At 45.1% G+C, this 25,000-nt stretch overlaps 1 protein-coding gene across 14 annotated transcripts in view; it reads right to left on the bottom strand.

Annotated features, from left to right (window-relative positions):
* The window catches only part of nrxn1a (neurexin 1a), a 140,696-nt gene that overhangs the window by 4,854 nt on the left and 110,842 nt on the right, over nt 1-25,000 (bottom strand). For all 14 annotated transcript variants that reach the window (XM_042078575.1, XM_042078576.1, XM_042078579.1 and 11 more), the window contains 3 exons: nt 15,466-15,637; nt 12,239-12,328; nt 10,553-10,866 (listed from right to left, as the gene is read on the bottom strand). In XM_042078575.1, coding sequence (XP_041934509.1) covers nt 10,553-10,866; nt 12,239-12,328; nt 15,466-15,637 — 576 coding nt within the window. The remainder of the gene's footprint in view (nt 1-10,552; nt 10,867-12,238; nt 12,329-15,465; nt 15,638-25,000) is intronic.

Below are 25,000 nucleotides of genomic sequence, written 5' to 3'. Positions count from 1 at the left end.
GGAACGACAGACAGGCAGAGGGGTGTGAAAGAAAGAGGAAAGGAAACGAGAAGGATGGAGAGAGAGAGAGAGAGAGTGAGAGTGGAGAGAGAGAGAGAGAGAGAGAGAGAGAGAGTGGAGAGAGAGAGAGAGAGAGAGAGAGAGAGAGAGAGAGAGAGAGAGAGAGAGAGAGAGAGTGGAGAGAGAGTGGAGAGAGAGTGGGTTGGCTCCGAGCAGTCACAATCCCGTTGCCATAACCACACGTTCGTCTCCTGGGCACCCCCCACCCTGCCGTCGCTCTCCGCTATGCGAGCAGCTCCTGCTTTAACTCCAGCGCTAGCGCTAGCACTCAGCATGTAGGTCAGCACGGCTGAATTATTCAGCTCCCTGGTAGCAGTGGGCGGGGTGGTGCTGGTTAGAGGGGTGGGTTGTGGGGTGGAGAGGCAGACGGACCCCTCCTGGCCCACCGGGCCCCCAGGGGACGGATATTCTGGGAGCCCTGGACTTTTATCCACACGGTTAAGAGAAAAAATGAACTGGTTTCAACTTGGGTTTGCAGAAATGCTGGCCTTTCAATTAAATGTTAATTAATAAACAATGTACTATGTGTACAGATGTGTAAACATTAGCACTCGTTTTAGGTGTAATTTTGACACAATATCTATCTAAACGTGGTATGTACTGTACAACATGCCTACAGTGTAAAACCACACTCCGGTAGCACCTCTTTCTCCGACTTATATGCATTCATGAGAGGGCTGTTTCAGGCACATTTATGGTTGGAGATGCGCAGAAATTATGGTGAAAATGTTTTGTCTAGTCTAGATTGTGTGTTTAATGGTTGCATATGGAAAACTAACAAAAACAACCATCGCAATATTCGGAGCAGTACAGTAGATTCACTAATTTGCACCAGGTTAAAAACAAACTTCACTTTTGTTTTTCTCTTTTTCGTTAATTCAGTTGCCTGTGTGTGTAGTTGCCTACAACACTATACATTTTGTTATATATCAATTTCCTGATCGCCAAACTTTTATTTCCTCTCAGTCAATTAGTGTTTCATTGATTCCATTCGATTAAACTTCAATTTACTTAACTCAATTGAAGGAATCTTTTCTTTCTTTTTTGGTTACAGCAATGGCACATTACAGATAAGGGTTGGTGGCATGAGTTAATTTCACAATCAGGTACAGGCCTAGTGCCTTCAACTAAAAATGAAAGGCCCCAGCATTTGCTTTCTGCAGACTGACAAGGTTGTTGTTTGCGTTGCATTCGTTAACGTACGTTTATCTATTCCTGAGCGCATACATTTCTGATGTAATTCAGGTGTGAAACGTATTTATCTCGCTATGCGATAGCCTGCTTTGGAGAAACGTGCAGCTGGACTCGGCTGTGGGATCATTGTTGGTGTATAGCCGTGAATGCGAGGGATGTCGAAACTGGCACTGGCTCCATGACTAAGAGCACGAAGCTCTGTCCCTCCAACGCCAGCAGCGCTCCTCGCTTCCCACTCACCAGCTGCGCCTAGCGCGGCGGCGGACATTTTTATGGGATGGCAAGGATCGGTCAACTCCTCTCCCGTGTGAGGAACTCAAGAAGGGCGATAACGGAAACATCTAGACAATCATCTTCACGTATTCACTCACTATCCATTATCTCTCCTTTGTTCTGTCTCTAAATGACTGGAATGCCATCTTGTGTGAAAGAGAGAGACTGTGCAGACGAGGCTCATGAGTGTGGGGAGAGAGCGATGGAAATATGAACCAGACAAATGGACAGGGAGAGAGAGAGAGTGGGCAGTGAAAGAGCTAGATAGAGGCTGCCTCTACTCCACCTGGGACATGGGGGTGCTGCTCTCTGCAGAAACCAGACACCACAAACCTTGTTTTCGCTTTTCTATCTCCCTGCAATTACTCAGCAGCAGCCTGCCAGTTCTACAAGAGCTGGTATGTGTATGTGTGTGCGTGTGCGTGTGCGCGCGTGTGTGTGTGTGTGTGTGTGTGTGTGTGTGTGTGTGTGTGTGTGTGTGTGTGTGTGGCCACTGTACCTACATGTGTTAATTGCACCTGCATCAAGTGGACAGTGGAGGCACCTGCTGCTCACTACGCTGCTCTGGCCACAGCAGGAGCCACTGCAGGCCCATTTAAGCCCAAACACCTGCATCACACACTGAGAGATGTAATCCTTCAGCCAGTCAGTCAATTAAATATTTCAGGTGTTACAGATCTGACATGCAGCATGTCCATCCTTCACTTTATAAAGCTGATTTGTCATTTCTAATCTCTTGGCCATTTACAGAATATAGAATATTCCAAACACCTGGTCACTACAATGTCTAATTGCATACATACACCATTGGCCTTGAGGTGCTGTTACCTCAAATTGACTACTGCACCTCTCTTGCCCTGCTATCACCCACAGAAAAAAAACTAACCGTTTGCTCCCACATCCAACATTTTAACCTCTTGACCAACAGACTGACCTCTAACACAATAGTCAAACCACAAACCACATTCTGTGCTAGGCTCAACCTACCTAGCTCAAAACATCAGCTATTGCAATTCTTCCACTCTCCCATCTTCACACAGTAGGATCCGTTTCTGTTGCCATGGTGACGACAAATTCAGGCGGTATGAAAAATGATGGGAAGCGATAAAAAGAGAGAGAGAAAGAGTGTGTGTGTGTGTGTGTGTGTGTGTGTGTGTGTGTGTGTGTGTGAGAGAGAGACAGTGAGAGAAAGAGAGAGAGGCAAGATCTGAGGCTCAGCTGGGACCAGCAGAGCTTCCTCCCTTCCTCCACCATCCATCCTTCCCTCTCTCCTTCCTTCTATGAGAGAGAGAGAGAGAGATGGAGAAAGAGAGAGAGAAAGAAAAATGGAGAGTGTGCGGGAGGAAGAACATCAAAGTCCTCAGGCCTCTACTACACGCTAATTACACGTGAATATTCATGGTGTCCTTGCTCGGGAGAGTGCCTGGGCCTCGCATCGCCGCTGCTTGTTGGGCGGGTAAAACACTGCCAGCCAAGGTGGTGAATTAGACATGGAAGGTTGATGCATTGCAGCATTTTTTCCTCCCTGTTCACATTAAACACCTACAGCCTGCAGGGGAGAAAAAGGCTCTGAGACGCGGGCATAATAGCAAAGACGGAACTGTTTTTAAAATGCTGCATTGAGTAGTCGTCTACAGGCTCCTTTTCCACTCGTCCAGTCTCAGGCAGGGTGACCAGTGACCAGATGTAACCTTCTTCCTCCAGACACAGGTTAGCACAGATGATGCTTCTTAACCTTCCCAGTCTTCAACTCTGGACCCGGAAATCTCTGCCAGTTTCCTTCTTGTGTTTCATCTATCTAATTGCGAGTGCTGCGCTGAGCTGAGTTCTAGGCAGAGTGTGCTTCAGGGGAGGAGGGGAAATTGGGGAGATGTGAGCTACTGCTGAGATGATTGTCCTGAGGCTTCTCTCTCCACACCAGCCTCTCCTGGGGTCCTCACACAACTCCTGAACTTGGTGCTCCTGTACTTTGCCAGACTAATTTTTTCAGAGAGCATTTTCAGCTGTTCCCAAAGGACACGCACTTGCACATATCAGTGTTGCTGAATAAGCTAATTACACTCGAGTTGCAGCTGATGAGTCAAATCAACTGTTAACAAAATCAACATCTGAACCACGAGACTGCATTTGTTAGCACTGTCTGCACTGATGTCTGCAAATGAAACAACGAGATATGGGACGGCAGGCTTCAGTCTAAGATGTTCGTTTTCACTAGTGCGCAAAGGAATCCAAATATATTTGGACAAAATGGTGAAAACACATTTCCTAAGGGTGATTCATGACATCTGCACTCATGTTGCCATAGCTACCACTTTGTCTTAAATGAAAGAAAGGAGGGTTAAGGCCATGGCTGAGTAGCAGAATCATCAGACAAATAAAACATTGTTCTGCACTAATATACAGGCGTTGGGAAGGAGTCAGTCAAGCACTTTAAGTTGAATGGCATTTTCGGTATTTTCTCTAAGGATGGATCGTAGATAACTAGTAGTAGTAACGTACTACTATGGGGTAAGGGATTTATGATAAACAAATGAAGAGGCACTTGATAAATACAGTATCTCATGAAGCACAAAAGAGAGGAAAAACTCCCTTTTTCAGGTCAAGTCTTTGACATCCACCTGACAAGTCATGCCGGTATCATTTGGATGTTACAAAGATCAAAAGAAAGTAAGCAAACAAACAGACAGACAAACAAACAAAGCAGCCATGTCCTCCCTCATGAATGATTGGGGCTGAAGAGAGCGCCCTTATGAGTGGAGGATGAGGAGGAGAGGCATGCGATGGAGGGATGACAGTTGGTGTGCAGCGGATGAGTGCTGAAAGAGAGCCACGTTAAAGGTGCAGCGGCACAAGCCTCTCTGTCTCCCCCCTTTTTTAACCTCTCTCTTTCTCTCACTCTCCTTCTCTCACTCTCTCTTTCTCTCACTCTCTCACTCTCTCTCTCTCACTCTCTCATTCTCTCACTCTCTCTCTCTCTCACTCTCTCTTTCTCTCACTCTCTCTTTCTCTCACTCTCTCTCTCTCACTCTCTCTCTCTCACACTCTCTCTCTCTCACTCACTTTCTCTCTCTCTCTCTCTTTCTCTCACTCTCTCTCACAGAGCAGGCGGTGCGGCGGTGTTGCTCCTGAAAGAGCGCGTGCATGGAGGATGGACACTAAAGCCCTCTGCATGCGAAGGAGGCTCGGTACATTGTGAAGGACTGTTGAAAAGAGAAAACTACCTGCGATGAGGAACAATGCCATCTCGCCTCCATGGCCGCCTGGCTACACTGCCTGCTCTCTCTCTCTCTCACTCACTCTCAAAACACTGCGGACGGTCTCTGCCTCTCTTTGTTTAGTGAGAAAATCGAGGAGAGAGTTTGTGCTGGCTGTCTGCCTCGTGCTCCTCTGCCTCTGCTCCTCAAAGCCAAAACCCCTCCAGAAATTTGAGTCCCGTTCTTTTAGCCTTCCTCCCTCACTCAGATCAACAGGGATGAGGGAAAAGCTGCTACTCTGCTGAGAAGATGAGGGAGATAAATTGCCTGTGCATCAGGAGATCCTATCAGTGCCTGGCAAAGAGCGAGGGAGAATGAGAGACAAGCGAGGAGGGGAGAGAAGCGTGGAGAGAGAGAGAGAGAGAGAGAGAGAGAGAGAGAGGGAGGGAGGGAGGGAGGGAGATAGTAAGACTGCGAGCGACGCCGCCTGGATCAGGTGACTAATTCTAGCCTATCATGAGCCTCGTCGAGCCCCAAGGTTGCTAAGGGTGTGCTTAGTTAGAAACAGCTCTTTTTTATTAAAGAAGGAGAAGGGGGGGGGGGGGGGGGGGTATCAGCTCCAGTACTGTGGAGAGAAATCGCAGTCTCACATCACAAGACATCTACTCCCAGGCAGCTTGAGCAAATGACATGCATGGCACATTACCCACCTCTGTGTTATTTTATTGATTTTTTTTTTAGATGTGGCCCGCCACTTCCTACAATTCTGCCTGACTCCCACTGGGACATGCGGCTCTGCATCATCAGCCCTCATCACTTACATGCTGATGTGCTGTGTCTGTGTTTAATCTCATAATCTCACAAGAACGAGTGAAAGAGAGAGAGAGAGAGAGAGAGAGAGAGAGAGAGAGAGAGAGAGAGAGAGAGAGAGAGGGAGAGAGAAAGAGGGGGAGAGAGAGAGATCAGGTGCTCATAAATTTGTCTCTTTTTCCACACCACGGCGCCTCCTGGGACTCAATGTGTTGGGGGCAGATGCAGCGCAGGCCCCCCAGTCTCAGCCTGTTCATTATTCATGTGACACGCGCACCCCAAAAACCCCTCCACTAATAAGGCAGCGCACACCACAGGATTCATTTAACAGACATTAAATATTAAACAACGGCAAAAATAGACGCTGGCTCCACCAGAATAATGCAACCTCTAATGCAAGGAGTACACAGAGAAACACTCTCTGGGCTGGATGAGAGAGGAGCAGAGGGCGTATTAAGAGAGATGGTGAAAGAGTGGGGAAAAGCTGAGCTTTCATAAACCCACTTCATTAGCCTAGTTCCTGCCAGTGCAAACATGGCTATTGATTGGGCACTCCGAACAGATCGAGAAATGAAACAGCAGTGATGGTGACGGGGCGTCCGCGAGGCCAGAAGCCCGTCTGTGAAAGTGTGACAAACACAGAGGCCGGCCCACTCCCCCACTGCACACTTAGTGCCTTCGTTAGGACCACAAGGTTTCCATGATGCAATGGCTGGAAAGTGTCTCAGTGGAGAGAGATACAGTAGCAGGGGCTGATATGTGGAGAAATGCTCGGCTACAAATGCTTTTTTAAATGCACTTTTAAATGGAAACGAGCAGAAAAGATGTCATGGCAGTGTTGTCAATTAGGAAAATATAGTCATTTTCCCCTCCCAAACCTGATAAATAAAGATCAAGTCTGTTTGTGCACGTGTACTACACCCCCCCCCCCCCGCCCCAACTGAGTGTGAGTGTGAGAGATTCATTTTGCTGGGTACGCTAAACGAAATGACAGCTGATTCTCATTAGAAGCTCCACCTGGTGCCTTCTACAAGTGCTATCCAGAGCCAAACCTCCTCTGCTGCACCAGCAGACCAGCACATACAGTAGCTGTTGGAAATCAGTTGAACTCAGCTCACTGAAAAGGACATGATTCTATGATATATATTCTTTATAAGTATATTACACCAGCCGTCTTGCTTGCCAGGTACACCAGTGTGTTTATGAGACATGGAACACTGTTTTTGATGTTTCTCTCATACATTCACAATGTGAACTCAAAATAATATTCCTCACATGACGTGGAATCAACAAACTTATGAATAAATTCGATTAGAGCCCACATATCATGGTGGAGGATCTGAAAGTTCGGTGGATGTTTAATGACACCATCTTTTCCACTTGGAGAAGCTCATCTATTATTGAAAGCCCAACACACAATTTAGCAAACATAGCTCAGCCATAGCACTTATGCCCTCAACATGAACACGCTCCAGCATGGCTCTTAATTCCTTTAGAGATTGTAACCTTTGAGCTGGAGAGAAATGTAAATCAAGGGATCAGGGGAGAGAATGAGAGAGAGAGAGAGAGAGAGAGAGAAAAGCACAAGCAAAAGAAATAAATAGGAAGAAGAGGAGAGAAAGAGACTAAGAAATAAAAACAGGAAAAACAACAAAGATAAGAAAGGATCAAAAGACAGCATAGGAGAACGGGAGAGAGGAAAGGAGAGAGAAACGACACAACTGTGCTGTCACTTACACGTCTGAGTAGTCCTGTGTGCCTGCCACAAAGGGATCTACTTCAGATGGAAATATTAAAGAGCTCACGCATCAGTGGTGCTGTGGTGCACAGTGTATGGCTGTGTTTCCATAAACACTACTCCCTCAGTGACACGCTCCTGAGTTAATACCACTCTCTCTTGCGGCTTCCCCTGCACACTTTCATGCACGCGCACACACACACATACACACACACACACACACACACACACACACACACACACACACACAGGCTCCACTTGTTTGGCATTGTTAAGTGGAAAACATGGTTTATTTTAAAGAGGCTGTGAAAACAGAAAATGCGGGAACAAGAGCTTGCAATCCCTTTGTGATCATCACACTTTTTAGGGATGCTCCATATGTGCTAATGTTCCATAAGAATGTGCAGCAGATTATTCCAAACCATTCCATCTACACTGTTAACAACACACAAAAGGATCCCATCAAAGCCATGTGCAATAATATGCAACAAAGCACAAGAATAGAGTTACAGGTTTCAGCCAACACTCTTCAACATTATTTATCTTCTTGCCCTCTGCCGTGCAGGCCTGAGGTGGCCATGTTTTTCTTCTAATAGCCAGAGCATATAAATCCCATTCCTGAGGCCCATCCATAATGCAGCAATGGTGACTTTGTTATGAATTGCATAAGCCCCCTACTGCATGAGCGATGATCTAATGAGCCTGAGTGGGAATGTGTAAATAATGCATGATGAAATCTTTTCACACAGGAGATTACGTCTAGTGTATAATACCATGAATCATTGCAAAAGCAACTACTTGTGCGTGGAGAGACTATAATATTGCATCATAATAGAACTGTATCATCACGGGCACTAATGTGTCAATATGTAGAATAACATGCAAACAAAGAGCATAATGAATTCTGTTGGTACTCGAAATCAACAGTACAATATGATTGTGACTACTGTGACTCAAGAACAGGTTGAAAATGTCGAGCGAAATGGGAAAAAAAAGGAGTAATGGCTTTGACATGTCCAATCATTCAACATCTCCACAGGTCTTTGGTGTAAGAGCAAGGTCTATGATCGTAAAAACTGAGACTACAGAAACTGACAGAGAGAGAAAGAGGAGAGAGAGAGAGAGAGAGAGAGATAGGGAGAGAGAGAGAGAGAATAATCAGTGAAAGAGAGAAGTGAAGAGAAAAAAAGAGGAGCAGTATAGAGACAGCAGAGAGGAGCAGAGCGCATGAGAGAAAGCACACTGCTAGTAAGATTTCCATGGCAACATTTAAGCATATCTCATTGGTTCCTGTCGAGTGAGCTCCATTTTGTAAGTGAAGGCTTGTGCTGTGGATCTCAGAGTGAGATTAGCTCGTGACACGATTGACGGACAGCGCCCAGCGAGCCAGTGCCTTTGGGGGGAGAGGTTACACAGAACACTGCCCTGGAATTAGTCACATTAAGATTGCATTGTCACAGTGGCTAAATAGCTCCGTGCATGATCACACAAGGCCATCAGCCTGACATGTCAATCATCCCGCTAAGACCCACACAATGACACCTAATTACATCCACACTTACAACTCACTGTCAGGCAGAGAGATTGAGAGGATGGATGGAGAAAAGAGAGAGAGAGAGAGACAGAGAGAGAGAGGGCAGAGAAGAGGAGAGAAGAGGAGAGGAGAGAAGAGAGGATGAGCGGGTCGTGATCGACAGAATGAGACTCCAGACTACAACCACTGCAGTGCTCAGTGAAGACTTCAAAATCTCTTAAAAACCAAATCTACCTTTAACTATTCGAAACTAAACAATGTGTGAACACGTGATAAGCATTAAGCAGAGATTAAATTCAATAAGCCCTTTTTGCATAACCACGTCTAGTTGTCATTATAAACACAATTTGTATGCCTGAAAACAAACAATGTGGAACAGTGGAACATGTTTACTAACAACTACAATTCCATTCCATAACCAGGGTCAGTATTTCAGACTGGAAAAATACTGTGGAAAGTGTAGATTTAGTTTGGCTCAGTTTACCTTTAAAAGAACACCTGGGCTACAACAGATAGACAGTAATACCCCTAATACCCCAACAGTGTAATACCCTACAATACCCTACATCTTATGAGGCCAGCTGCCTTCATGATATTATGTCTGAAGAACATCCCAGATGTAGGCTTATGGCATCCAACAGCACTTTACCAGCAGCCCTTTGAACAGTAACTCAACATATATATATTGTGTGAAGCAGGTCAAATAATAATGGTTTTATTACTACTGTGAACTGCTTCATGTAGTTTTACTGTTTTAAGTGCACATGTAATATTAACAGCTGAAAGCTCAGAATGAGCAAATCCAGTGTAACATGCTAGCAGGTGAGAGTATTTTTGTCTAAACCATGCTCAAGGCCAATTAAGCCTATTAGGCATTTGTTTCACTTCAGTCTCAGTTATCAGTCTCATCTGTAATTAAAATACTGAAATGACACACCACCAGGTCCATCCAATCAGGTGCTCCATGCCCCATTAACCAGGCACGCCACCCAATCGCGGTGCAGCCCCCTTGGAGTGCTCCCAGGGCCTCGCTGATAAAGAACCAGGAAGTGACCCTCAGCGTGAGGAGGCCGCCGGGCGGTGCTCGAGCGAGAACCCCTCCTCTGCCCACTCCACAGGCCGCCCGCCCCTACGGGCACGTCTGAGTGGCCCTGTGCTGGCCGCTCCAAGGCCCCGCCGGCCTGTCTGAATGCTCTCAGCGCCGTCTGATGGAACTGATGGAGGGGTCCCATTCAGAACACATCAAAGCAGCCTGGACCCCCCTTCAGATAAAAGCACACACTCACACACTCAGATGCAGCCTTGACCTAGATAGCACAGATCGCCATCTATTTTGATATCCTTGTGTGTATGCATTTACTTTTTTTTGTTCCTTTGTGCGTGTGTGTGTGTGTGTGTGTGTGGGTGTGTGTGTGTGTGTGTGTGTGTGTGTTCGTGCGTGGGGGAGGGGGTTGTCAGCTCAAAGAGCATGCATTCTTGGTAATTTCATAAAGGAATATCAGACAGAAAGAAGCAGGTTAATAAGAAGTCTTGCCTAGATCCTTCACTACATGCTTGATCTGTGAAGCTGAGCTTCACATCAGGTTTGATCATTTGTGTCTTTGTTATGCTATCTTTGTTCTGGTTCAGTCGTGCTTGTCTGCCACAATGACAGCTCTGCCACCCATGGCTGGCCGGCCCGGCTGAAAGCAGAGATTAGACGGTCTCGGCGCATGCAGCCCAAACAGCGCCCGCGAGCGGCTCACTGACCTGTGGCGTGGGGGTCTGCTTGCCCTGCCGGTTGGACGCGGTGGTGGTGGTGATGTCGGACAGGGAGGGCGTGTGCGAGCGGTTGCCCGAGGCCGAGGCGCTGGACTGGGGTGTGATGGAGGAGGAGGGCATGTCGCCCACCAGCCTGGCGCTGCCGTCCACGCGCACGTTGGAGTCGCCCTCCGCCGCCATGTTCAGCACCTTCAGGCCGTTGTAGTAGAGGCCAGAGAGCTGGCCCTGGAAGGGCCGACTGCCCTGCTCCCAGCCGCCGATCTTGATGGTGGACTGGCTGTTGAAGATGGTCAGCTGCCGACCTGCGAGGAGACCAGAGTGTTCAAGAGCCCGGGGGCTGGCAAAGCAGCCCCACAGCACAGACACGCACACACACACACACACACACACACACACACACACAGACACAGACTCACACAGACACACACAGACACATACACACAGACACACACACACACACACACACACACACACACACACACACACACACACACACACAGACACAAACACACACACACAGACACACACACGCACACACACAGACACAGACACAGACACACACACACCCACACAGACCCCCTCCCTCCCACCCCTCCATAAATCTGATGAGGGTAAGTCATGACCCCTAAATGCCGACAGCAACAACAGTAATTTATGACGATTGAATGATGTCAATCAATGAAGAGAATGAATGCACAAAGGCCTTGGAAAATAAATAAATAAAAACAAATGGTAAATAAATAAATAAATAATGCTGATTTGCTGAAAGGCCAACGTGTGAGCCTGTTTTTTTTTTTTTAAGGAAGATCCGTCATTTAGTCAGCAAGTTCATTGGAGGAGGAAGCTAATGACAGGGAGGTTCATCACTCCTGCACCTCATTAGAGTGCTGGCACGATTGCCTTTCAGCAAGAGCCGCGCGCCACAGAAATGAAAAAAGACTCAAGAGTGGATGTGGTGGAGAGATGATTGAACAGCTATGGGACACTTCACAAATGACTCTATGTGACAAGAACTGGACTCAAAAGAAACTGAGGAACAAAAACGAACAAAACCCCTTAAAAACAGATTGATCGTTCCCAGAACAATTTATTACAGACATTTAAACAGCATGCATTCAAAAAGTATTTTGGCTCTGCTTTTATTAAACGTTTGTTAAAGGGACTTCATATCTGATGCCAAGAATCATTAAATCTATTTATGCAATTTATTCTGAGCTTTTTATTCTGCGCACTTTTCCAAAGTGAAATTAAATATGAAAACAGAAGTGTAATTGAAAGGCATGTGTAGCATTTACCATATGTACAAACAAATACTTTCTTGAACAGAAATAAATTCTTAGTTAATCATTTAGACTCTGCTGCTATAGAAATGACATTTTATTGTATTTTAATCGTACATATATTTTGCTCATATTTCAACTAACTTGAGAAACATTATCAGTATATTACCAGTCCCTTTAACCTGTGGTTAAATCTCATACTGATTACACAAACACATGTTGATTACTTCAAACACATTATTATACAATGAATAATATTACAAACTACATTTTTTTTAATTTAAAAGATTAGTTATACAGGGGATTTGACTTTTAGAGGGTTTATTTGTGATGCAAAATGTCACTGCTTATGATCAAATTATCTTTTTATTTGAAGTTTTAATCAGTGTTTTACCTTTGTCGAGTAGCCATTCGTCAACTACTCGACCGAGCCGATATGGGATTCGCTGTCTAGCAATCGCCAGTCGCTCGTTATCAATGTTGCCTTTAAAGTTTAAAGAGACATTTCAGGGGTTACAATCTGTAAGGTCAAAGGTTAAATGTTAAAACCTAAAACCTACAGCAAGATACTGCCTCCAGTTTTTTAAGTTTTGAAAAATTTGGAAAAGCAAAATTACAATACATATCATTAATAAAAGTCATATCTTTAACGTTAACTATTTAAGCAAACAAATTATATCTACATTAAAAGAATAGATGTTGAAGGTCCTGCTAAGCTTGTGAAGTTGAAAAAGTAAGCAAGAAAAATCACAAGTTTAAGCATTCATCTCAAATGTCTGCCAAAATAAAATGAAACTCATTTTAAAATACTTTTAGCAGATTTTTTCAACGTTTTATCCACTGCTCAATATATTTGTTTTATCTTTTTTTCAATAAACCAAATTTTATTCATCCAATTATATTTTAACGTCAAACACATCTTGCTGAGATAAAGCTCTTTTCACTCATTTCATTCCTTTTAAAGTATATTCTAGCATTAATTATCTGATCTGAGTAAAGTTACAGTAACTTCAGCATCAATCATTATGAACCAAAGGCAACAAGAGAAACAAGCGGCTGAAAACAAGAAGTTAAAACATTTCATTACAGTTGTCATTGACAGAAAGGATCACACCCATTTGAATGGTTGAGAATGCATTGACAAAAGCTTTGACCCGGACAGATGACAGATATTTCTGCCCTTTTGACATCCCAGCATGCAGTGAGGTATACACACAGTGAAGGGCACAGCCAGGTTCCTCCCTACTAAAGGGAAGCTGGTTTCCAGCAGAAATTCTAATCAGGAGCTGAGGGTAAACTAGAGAGCTGTTTCTGTTTCTCCCTAAGGGGCTTTTGGAAGAACGCTTTCTCTGAATTTCACACCAGATGCTTTCGATGGAATGATTAATCGCCTGCTTTCTCAGTCACAGAGAGCGAGGCAATCTGTAGCTGAGGGGATAAGACCTTTCTTAGAATGAGAAGATCACCAGATAAAGGTGAGGAGGAGGAGGAGAGCCATTTGTCTTCTGTATGTTTCATTTGTTTAGAAAATACTTCCACATCAGTAAAATGATGCTAGAGATCAGAGATGTCTGCTATTCAGCTGGAAATGTCAGTTATAAAGTCATGCTACACTGAAGAGAGGCTATTGGACTGAATTTGTAAATAACTATCATTACACATGGGTCCATCATTTGCTCCACTTTGTAATCCACTTCTTTCATCTATTTTGAATTTGCTTTTTTTGTGAGCCTCCAGCAGCATAGTCATCAGTACCAAAAGTGATGCTTCAGGGTCCTCGACAGTGTTGGAGGCCAGAAAGACTGCCCAAACACTCTTTCAAATAGACAAAATGATCGAGATAGATAGAATCATTTGTCTTAAAGCGCGCAGTCTGGCAGTAAGGGCATCTGTGGTCAGTCTGTGGTCATCCTGTGTAAATGCTTGTACCGTGCTGCAGAAATGGATGTGGATGCAGCAGGGGTTGGTGCAGAGGCAAAAGCCACCTGTGCCGTCATTGCCATTGTGTGCAGACCCCGACTGGGCACGCGCTCATGTACGCTCATGCCACCCGTAATCAGCAGACAAAGGAGGCGTCCCGCTCCGCCCAAATGAGGGCTGTTAGCGCAGCACAGCCACACGGCAGGGGAGGAGCCCAATCAGGAGGGTGATTGGAGTCGGGAGTGGGAAAGGAAAGACACGCACGCAGAGGCACTTGACGCACAGAGAGGTACTTTCATTTCACACACACACACACACACACACACACACACACACACACACACACACACACACACACACACACACACACAGACAGACAGAGCAGTTTGTGTGTATGAATAAGCCAGCAATAGTTAAGAAAAAAGGACTTATGCCCTCTGGCTCCGATCCATGCAATGTGTGTGTGTGTGTGTGTTTGTGTGTATGTGTTTTAGACGGGGGGGGGGGGGGGGGGGGGGGTGCAAAAGAGAGTCTGCCATCTCACATCTTGACTGCAGTATAGTTGTTGCAGTGAGATGAAACTCTACACTCTAAATGAGGGGTAGGCAAACAGTCACCGAGATTACTCTGTTTTATCAAAATGGGAAGCGATAAGAACATAACATTTACTGAATTATTAAACAGCATGGCAAATAGAACAAATGTTACACTGGGAATTTATGTCAGATTGCAAAAATACAGAAACAAGTCATTCTTATCTCTGGTTCTTGGCTTGTCTCTGCCTGTTCATTTTAATTGCTTTGGTTTAATCACCACGTTTTTTCACCCGCAGCCTAGTCAATCAGGCCGAGATTAAAACGAAAGAGCCATGCGTAATTTCTTTCGTTTTTAAAATATTTGCAGTACTTGTGGAAAAGTTTGGAAATGCTTGTCAGTATTCAAAAGCTTAGGACAGTTTGAAATGTCCCTTATACACACTTTAGTCTACAGTTATACTAAGCTCTGAACCCCAGAAGTGCCTACAAGAGAAACATGTCATGTAAAGACTGACAGTGTGCAATGGAGTTTTTTGTCCAAGTGTCACTGCTTTGTCATGCCCAGATAGGTCACTGACACGTCATGGTCAGGAGACACAACATTCAGTCTACAGCTTTAGATCCTGTCAGAATTATCAATAGGTACCTTACAAACAAATGTACTGCCTGTGTGTATATGACTGTGTTATTGATTTATGAGATTAAAAACGACTTGCGGATCTGGAATCTCTGTCAAATCATGCTCATCACATCAAGTGCATCATTTTTATGTCATAAGCGGGTAGGACTGTGCCTACAGCATGAATGTATTAAGATGTACATATAGCCATACGGACTCGTGATTGGCATATTCTGGGATTGCTGCTGGGATGTCAGCTCTCTTGTCAAGCTTTTGTCAGGGCTTCTCGGATGGCTCGGCCTCTGACATTTCAAGACACTCAAAGCCCTGGGGCCATCACCACGGCTGGCATTTAAAAGGATACCAGGGTCGGGAAGAGAGCTGAGCCAAAGCTTTCAAAAAACACACTTTTGTCTGTAAGCAACCATTTTATTTACTTGTGCTGGTATCCTGTCCAGTTGGCGGGCATCTGTAAACCGGCCAGCAGGTAAATCTGTCTGCTCTAAAGGCAGGACAGTGGGACAAGAGAGGGCCGAGGGGACTTACCTGTGGGGTAGCGCTCTATCACGGGCAGGTCGTCCACCTGTAGGGTGGCGTTGCCACCACTCCGCGTAAAGCGAACTATGTGGTACTTCCCATCATTTACAAACTTTGAAGGCTCCTCAATGTTAATGTCATGTGTGCCCACATTAAACACCACTCGGACATTGCCCTTCTCCTGTATTTAGAGAGAGAGAGAGAGAGAGAGAGAGAGAGAGAGAGAGAGAGAGAGAGAGAGGGGGGAGGAAGAGAATCAAAAGAGAAAATAAATTATAGAATTTATTTAGAATGACATAAATTTGACTTTTGGTGAGTTATACAGCACCATATCATACTGTTGACATGAATCAAGTGAAAACCCCATGAATGTCTAATGTGTCAGTGTAGACTGTGTGGGGATCAGGGTGACATGCGTGTTCAGTATACCACAGTCAGCCATCATCCAGCAGAGAGCAGCTCACTGTGTGTCAGATCTCTGAGCTGCCCACAGCAGTGACAGGGACTGGACGTCTCAGTGGACGTCAGATCAGCCTGTACAGTCACTGGCCGTGGCTATGCATCACATTCAAACTCCCCTGCGTGACACAGTCAAGCATCACTCTATCAACTAACACTCGATTTTTTCCCTTAAGAAAGACGGAATGATTTTGTTTTCTGCGGATGAAATGGTCTAGCATTTGTTTTGGCTCATCATAAAGTCAATTCCCTTTGGGCTGTTGGTCGGATTTGTCTCTCCTTAGATGGACTCTCCCATGATGCAGCAGTAGACCAGGAAGGAAGTCTCCTAAACTATGTCTAATGGAGGGTAACTGTGCTGTTTGCGGCATGTTTACACAGTATTAGTGAGCGCCTGATGAATAATGGTCTGACTAATTTGCATGGGTTCTGCTGTCTGAGCTCAAGCTGTTCTCCCGGAGCCATGAGAGTCCTCCGCTCCATGCCTGTCCAGCGGACTGGTCAGAGTACCTGTGACACTTATCAAAATGACACCAGAGTGGCAGAATATAAATATTAAACACCTGCTCTGAATCATCGTGTTAAAGTTAGGATTATTAGATTATTATATAGTAAATTAAACTGATAGCCATGTGGTTCGTCAATGATGTAGTCCCCCCCCCCCCCCCCTGCCCCCACGTCCTTGATGACACTCAAGCATGACTGCCCCACTTTCAGTCGGCGGAATATCCAGTCCTATTCCAACAGAAGTTCACGATAAATCCTGCTTGGTGGGACCTAATGAATTGCTTATTAAGATGTAATTGATCTGAATGAACAGGCAAAGGTGTCTGCTGATGAAGCTCAAGGGCTCCTTTACAGTCTACTGAACATGCTTTGACACACAGACACAGACAATGGTGCGCACACACACACACACACACACACACACACACACACACACACGCACACACACACGCACACACACACAATGAATCTAAATAGAGAGGTGTATGGGTATGGTATAGAGAACTCCAGGGGGAAATTGTCCTGAAAATATAGATTCCTCTCCTAATTTCTCATTTCATTCTTGAGAATGGCAAGAAGTTGTCTGTGGTGAGAGAGGCTTGTTGCAGTACACCCTTATACCAGTAGATGGCCACACACTGTAATTATTGCTTGGTTAACAAATCATCCAAATGAATACACAATATTTAAAAGGAAAACAGCAAATCAATATCAGCTTCACATCCAGCCATACTCTCCAACTCATTCCCTTCGGTGCATTTCCTATTCTTAACAAAAACACAGTGTGCACAGGAAGTAAAATCAGAAATCTGCGATTAGACAAGTGACGAACAAACAGTATGGTGCAATTGTATACAGTACATGCTTATTTAACACAATCTATTCCTTAGTATTGTAACGCAATTGCAGGTCAAATTACATATCTTTGAGCACAATCAGAAAAAAGTGTGTGCTGTGTATGGTCATTTCAGAAAATGGTTACTATGGTGACAGTGGTGAATCGACTCTGATATATGGCCTACATGAGTAATAAATGATCACTATTATGCCCCATCAGTTCTGATACTCTAATACAGGTATTACTGGACTGTGGCAGCCCGTGTGTGTGCATACATCAAAGTGACTCCTCAAACAATAAATGAGTGAAGACTGCCCACTGCTGTAATGAGGTCATCTGTGAGACAGGAGAACTAAGGCAGACAAGCCAGCTCACCTAAATCCACTCAAAAATTAGTCCCTAACTTACAGGCGCCACATATTTTAGCAGCACGTCTGACAACACACCAGGAGTCCTCTGTCCTGCATCCGGTCCCCTGTGTAACGGTGTCCTAGATTTCCTGGGTTTTACACGGGAAACAGTGAGAAAAAAGCTCCTAGAACTACCTTGAGGGGAAGCCATGAATAGGAGGCGGAGAGAAGGCCCAGTGTCTAGAGGTACAGGCCAATCAGCAGCTCAGGCCTGCTTTGGACTCCTTGGACTCCTGCACTGCTAAACAAAATCAGTCATGATGGCAAAGAGTGCTAGAGGCCACTACAAATATGATGCCAACCGAACCACTGGAGATTACTAGGACAAATGTCCTGCCCACTAAAGCCACATCCCCAATGACATCCCAGACCAAAAACACCAGCTATAAATGTGGCTCACAAGGTTAGGTTCATGCAGTAAGCAAGACTATAAAAACAACACATAAAAATCTATGGAAGATATGGTTTAACACGTATTGCACCCTTCTACAACCTATACAGCCCTTTGTGCCATAAAGAATTATGTTATAGGATAGAATTGCTTCTTGGAGTTAAAGTGTTTTTATCGACCAAATGGAATCTAACAGCAAAGACAGCTGCTATGATATGTGCACCATTAGATACCACATCAGCCAAAGTAGGTCATAGTCATAGTCTACGCTTGTCTCTGCCTCATTTGGAATTTGTGAAATGTCCAAAAAAAAGTGGTGAAACATCTTTTGCTCATTAATAATGCACTTTACTCACAACACTTACTCATCTCGTTAAATATTTCACTCGGTGCCATGTAAAGCCAAAGCTGGGTTCTGACAGAGAGGGAGAGAGACCTAAAGACTGCCCCTCCCTTCCCTTCCATTCTATTCCCTTCGCTAGCCCATAATAACCACCAACCCCCCTCCCTGACAGCAATAAAATAATAGAACAGGAGTCTTTCCGAACATCATTAAGAGTTGTTATGACAGGACTGTGGCTCTACTGGGCCTCCACTATTCCAGTGGGCAATTAGGAAGACAAGCAGAGAGCTGGACTGACTGACATCCACAATTACACTGGCGCAGCACGAGCCTCCCCTCTCTATGGGCTCAATGAACTCCATCACTGTGGGATTTCAAACGCACAAATGCCAGACGAGGTTGGAATTCCTAACACCACACAGCGCCATAAAGCTTTTCCCTCTACCAGCGGGGGGGAGGGGCAACAGTGGGCACCATACTGTACATGTACGCACCACAGTGAAAGAAGCGGACAGTCAGGACACCGGGGTTTGGGATATTATTGTGCAGTACTGGTTGGGAGTTAGCACTATAATAAACAGAGAGTTCCAACAGAGCCCTCCAAACCCCAGGCTTAGGCTATCTGATTGGTCTCAGGTGACACCCTGTGGCTCAGTGATGTTTGTGGAGGTCTCTGCTGCCTCAGGATAGGGGACTTTGAGCGGGTTTGAGTGCATGCCTTTGAGCGCTATTTTTTCAATAAGGGCAGCCTTAATTACAGTGTATGACAACACATGACATGCTGCTGTGGCGATGTCACACTGTCACCCAGTCTCCTGGTGTTTCCCAACAGATGTGGACGAAAAGCGCCTCAGGTTTGTTCACAAATGATACCACCCAATTTAACCGAGGACTGGCGCCCTTGCTGGAGGTATCATTAAAGTGGATGTGACAGGGGAATATGAGGTTTACGGTGCAATACATGTATTTTAAAGTGTTGATTTTCTCTGTACAGCAATTTCCCACAGAGCAGGAATGAAATGCATTTCCCTCTTGTGGGATTTTGAAAACATGAACTGGTTCAGTTTGCAGTGAGCTGCATCTATATTGGGTTTTGGGGTCATTTCCATTCAACTTGATGGAGTGAGCAGCATTCTTATCATTCTGACACCTTCCACTCAACAATGTGAATTGAAGGAGACACGCAAACATATTCCCAGCACATAGCACCCCTCTCACTTGCATACAGAAATAAGCGTTGGGCTGCTGTATAATGCATGGGCTCCGAAATACGGTCTTGGCATGTAGAAGTGCATGTTTTGATATATAGTACTCCGGAGGGAGGCTGGTGTGTGTGTATGTGTAAGCGTGTGTTTATTTGTCTGTGTGTGTGTGTGTGTATGTGGGGGTGAGGTAGTTTGCACTATAAGCATTTTTCCTGCCGTTTTGCTCTTGTTCGCCTCTCCTCTCCGAGTAGGTTGAGACCATACATCTCTGCTTTGGCAAGAGCAGGTTTCCCGCTCTAAAGTGACTGAAAATAACCCTGCGTGTCCTAGTTCCTCTGACCCTGAAAAACCACTTAAAAAAAAATAAAAATAAAAAATGAAATCAGACAATTATAAAATCGATAACAAAAAAGGGATCTGAAGGGGAATTATGTCTGCATTATTCATATTGTCCTCCTCTGCAGTTGAGATGCGGAGTGGAGAGCGGAGGCGCTGGGGGGAGGATGAAAGGCCTGGAGATGAGGCGCTGGCTCCACCACGCACGGCTCTCCCTCAGTCCTGGAGACACAGGCACAATTCCTCGGCTATTTTTACACTTGAGTCTCCTGAGCCCCTCACTGTTTCAGTAGATGCTTCTTCCTCCAGATCAGCCATTGTTTTAGGTGGCATGGCACCAGCGATCTGACAGCTATTTGTCTGTTTTGTTGGGCTGGCAGAGGATTGAGGTGTGATTGTTCCCATCACTACTCCAGCCCATGACGCCAAGAGGAGGATCAGTGAACGGGGATAGCAAAACTGTGTCGGACGTATTCTCTGTAGCATGTGTGACTTATTCTCTGTAGCATGTGTTTGTTGATACAAATATAATGAAATATCAACTCCCTGACATACAGCAAATGAAAAATATAAAACATTATGCTAATCGGAAATAAGAATAATCTTAATGGAAATAAGTGAATCACATTCACTGTGTGCGTCCTGTTTTGGTGCAGACAAAATGGCAGCAGTGAGAAGTTGTGGACGAGAGAGAGAAAGTGAGAGGTGGAGTGGAATACAGTAGACCTGATGGGATGATGAGCCTTGCGCTAGGACATGGTCTCATTTACACACCTGCCAATGGGTTCGGCTCACTGTGCCTCTGTGAAACATCCAATCTCTCTCTCTCTCCCTCTCTCTCTGTATCTCTCTCTCTCTCTCTCTCTCTCTCTCTCACACACACACACACACCCCTCCATTGACCAGTGTAATAAAACAGCTGTAGAATGCTTGGCACTGAGAGTGTAAGGTCGGTGAGCGCCAAGCATTTGGATTCTCTCCAGGGTGATAATGACTTGGCTTTTACCCAGCATGGTCCCTGCCTCCTTGTCTTCGGCTATCTTGTAAGTTCTGTGTGTGTGTGAGCATGTGTGTGTGTGTGTGTGAGCATGTGTGTGTGTGTGTGTGTGTGTGAGCATGTGTGTGTGTGTGTGTGTGTGTGTGTGTGTGTGAGCGTGTGTGTGTGTGTGTGTGTGTGTGCGTGTGTGTGTGTGTGTGTGAGCGTGTGTGTGTGTGTGTGTGTGTGTGTGTGTGTGTGTGAGCATGTGTGTGTGTGTGTGTGTGAGCATGTGTGTGTGTGTGTGTGTGTGTGTGTGTGTGTGTGTGAGCATGTGTGTGTGTGTGTGTGAGCATGTGTGTGTGTGTGTGTGTGTGTGTGTGTGGCTGCCACATCCTGGCACTGTCTCCATTCTGCCCCAGTGGTTATGCTGCTATAGAGATATTAAAGTGGTGGCCATGTGCCGGAGCAGCTGGCAAACACTGAGCTGGAGCTGGAGGTGGAGGTGGGGTGGGGTGGAGTGGAGGTGGGGTGGGGTGGGGTGGTGGTGGTGGGGTGGAGTGGTGGGGTGGGGTGGTGGTGGGGTGGGCTGGTTGGGTGACAGGCTACATCATTAGCCTCTCGCTCAACCTTGTAAATATGGCTGTGAGGAGAGACCGTGTCCCCCTGCCCCGCCTCTCCCCCTTCACCACTGGAGCTCTGAACACTCCTTTACTACACAAACCTGGAATGAGACATGTACACACAGGTCGCCATCAGGCCACCCAATTACATCACTTTCACCTGCATTGCTCTCTCTCTCTCTCTCTCTCTCTCTCTCCCCCTCTGGTCTACATCTCCTCCTACCGACTGCTTTGGCTTCCTTCCTTTACTCCTTTACCATCAGCCTCATTCCCATCTCTCTCCCCCTTTCTCTGTCCTCCATCTCTCTCTCCATCTCTCTCTCTCTCCATCTCTCTCTCTCTCTCTCTTCTCCCTCCTCTGGTGGGGTGGTGATTACTACTGAGGGATGACTAATGATGCTGCTTGCCCACTGACAGTGATGGGAGGAGATGAAATGAACTCAGTCAGAAGCGTTTAGGGTCACCCGTGTCCACCGACTCGCCTAATGCTCTCAGCTCAAACAAATTAGGCCACGGAAGGCGACTCCTGCGCCACTCGCCATGATACAAGGTCCACCTTCTGCAGGAGCGGGAAACATGAGGATGACGGACACACAACAGGCCACCTGTTACATCAGTGATGGGGTTACAGGCAACCCACCTGTGTAAGGGAGCTCCAGATCACTCTACTCACATCATTAGGAACAGACTTACCCTCTGTGGAGATTGCTGTCTCTCAATGTTAGACACAACGAAATACCTCCAGTGCTTACTAAAACTGTTTTAAATGAGTGTTTACATTGTATCTTAAGAGATGTGTCTTACAGGTTTTATGCCATCACTGTTATGACAGATCATCAAAAGAAACACATTTACCTCGTCCACACCAATGAACATTTTGTTTGTTGGATTTATTATAGTGGATGGAATCCACTATCTTGAAATCTCCTGGCTTCTTCTTCTTATTATTATAACCTTTTCTTTTTACCTTTTCAAGAATGAATGTGACTCTAACCGCTTAACGTACAGACATGTTGAAATAACCGTTCTGAAGGTCTGGAGTGGGGCAAGAGAGTTATTATTTCAGATTTATACTTTTTGAGAAATAGGGGATTAAAAATGTTAAAAAGCTCATTTTTCCCTCATAGACTTGAATGGCTGTGATGTCATAATGGCCTAAAGCCAGCTGCGCTCGTTAAGCTCCCAGAGTAGTTCCCGCTTTAACCCTCTCTGGTTCCCGGGCTAATCAGAACACTGGCACAGGTGTCACCTGTGAATCCAACTGTCTCAGCATCTAATGCATACAATCTGGCGCTCCCTAAAACTACACATCCTGTTTAAGTGTTTCCTGTGTGTCAAAATAAAAGTCACAGCCATATCTCATGCTTTGCACATTATATCTCCAGAACGGCTTGATGCATATGCTTCAAATTTGGTACAAGTGTTTGTATGGACTCAAAGATGAAGTGAGTTGATGTTGGAGGTCAAAGGTCAAGTCCATGAATACTCTGTGATATCTCAAGAATGCCTTGTCATACATGCCTGAAATTTGGTATGAGTGTTTATATGGACTCAAAGATGAAGTGAATTGATGTTGGAGGTCAAAAGTCAAATGTCAAGGTCAAAAACACCTTGAGTGTTATATCTCAAGAACGCCTTGACACACAAGGTTTTTTGGTACGAGGGTTTGTATGAACTCAAAGATTAAGTGATTCAATGTTTTTTTCCAGGAATTTCCCCACCAACATTAAGCCAGCAGCTTTCCATCCACTATTGTAATTCCTCTGGCATTACATTTCTAGTTTGTATTGTAATGTGAACACCAGCTGCATATGAATGAATTGTGTTAAATCAACACAGAATTTATCTTTAAATGTAGAAAGTAAAGAGACAAGACCACTTCAAAAGTTCAGCAACAGGACTGTTTGCTTTAGAGTGCTGAGAATAAGCATGTCTGGCTTGGTAGCTGGCCATGATCATGAGTAACACATAGCAAGGATTGCGTGTGAGCAATGTCCACTAACGCCCAGATGGATATGGGGTCATTTAAGCTTAGAGAAGAATGGGAGGAAGTGTGTTACATACAGTAGTAAACTTTGTTTAAAAAAATTTGTTTAAAAAAATTTAATCTGCATTATTAAAATGAAATGTTTAGTTTAGTTAATTAAATTAGTTTAGTTAATTTGACAATCCATCTTGTCATCAGAATGAGTTGATACTGAATTTTGACACATCAGTGTGATGTATAAAATCCTGCCTGCCTTTTGGAATGACCAATATGTAAAAGCAGTGAAACGCAAAAAAGGTTCATGGAGTTAATTTCATGGTTTTATCAACAGACACTCAATGATACTTGAAGCTATTAAATGTGTGTGAATGTTTGTGTGTGTGTGTGTGTGTGTGTGTGTGTGTGTGTGTGTGTGTGTGTGTGTGTGGGTGGAGGGGGGCTGCAGAGTTGAAGTAATTTAACTCTCCCACGCACATGAATATTGTAGCTGAATGTGGCTAATTGGTGGGCTGACTGGCAGCATGCTCTGGAACAGGAGGTGATGGTGCATTAATGCCCTCTGATGTCTAAAACACACCTAATAGCCCACAGTAATCCCATTCAAATATTAGGTGCATGCATGCCATCTTCCCCTCACACATTAATAGGATTCACAGTCATTACACCAAATCTATCACAGCCAGTAAATACCATACAAATCAATAAAACAATACATTCAATTAAAGAATTAATCACTGCCAGTCCATACATACTCTTTTCATGCATGTATAATGTCCATGAGCACGGTAATAGGATCACTATTAAAGGCATTATGTAAAAGTCTATTACATACATAGCTCTTGCATAAGGCTTCGGGACTGTCTCAAGCCTTTCTCCTTCACTGATCACTGATCTGAGATCAGACTGCAGTCAGCTAAGTCGCGATGAGGCAGGAGATCTATATGAGGTCTGGCTGAGAGGAAGGGATCAGTGATCAGTGGCTCAGAGGAGGAGAGGAGAGGCAGTCGGCACCAGAGCCAGCCTCCTCTCCTCCACAGCACACCATGGAGCAGGCAGAACTCCCAAATCAATTAACCGTCTTAATGATCCATCAGTAATGTACCAGTGCCTCTTAATGAAACACACCTGCACTTCAACACAATTCTCATCTACACGCCTATGATGGATACCTACTCCTACTCCAACAGACACACACACACTCTCTCTCTCTCTCTCTCTCTCTCTCACACACACACACACACACACACAAACACACACACACACACACAGACACACACAGACACACACACACACTCTCTCTCTCTCTCTCTCTCTCTCACACACACACACACACACACACACACACACAGACACACACACACAAACACACACCCACCCACACACACACACACACACACAGAGGGGTCCCTCCACTGCCCCCCCCCCCGGGGAGAGGCCCTGCTGATTGCAGGCTGCCTGGCTGTATGCTG

The sequence above is a fragment of the Alosa sapidissima genome, chromosome 22 (assembly GCF_018492685.1).
Source record: "Alosa sapidissima isolate fAloSap1 chromosome 22, fAloSap1.pri, whole genome shotgun sequence".
NCBI lineage: Eukaryota > Metazoa > Chordata > Actinopteri > Clupeiformes > Clupeidae > Alosa > Alosa sapidissima.
Note: the sequence above shows the minus strand (reverse complement) of the source record. Positions and strands in the feature narration are given on the sequence as shown.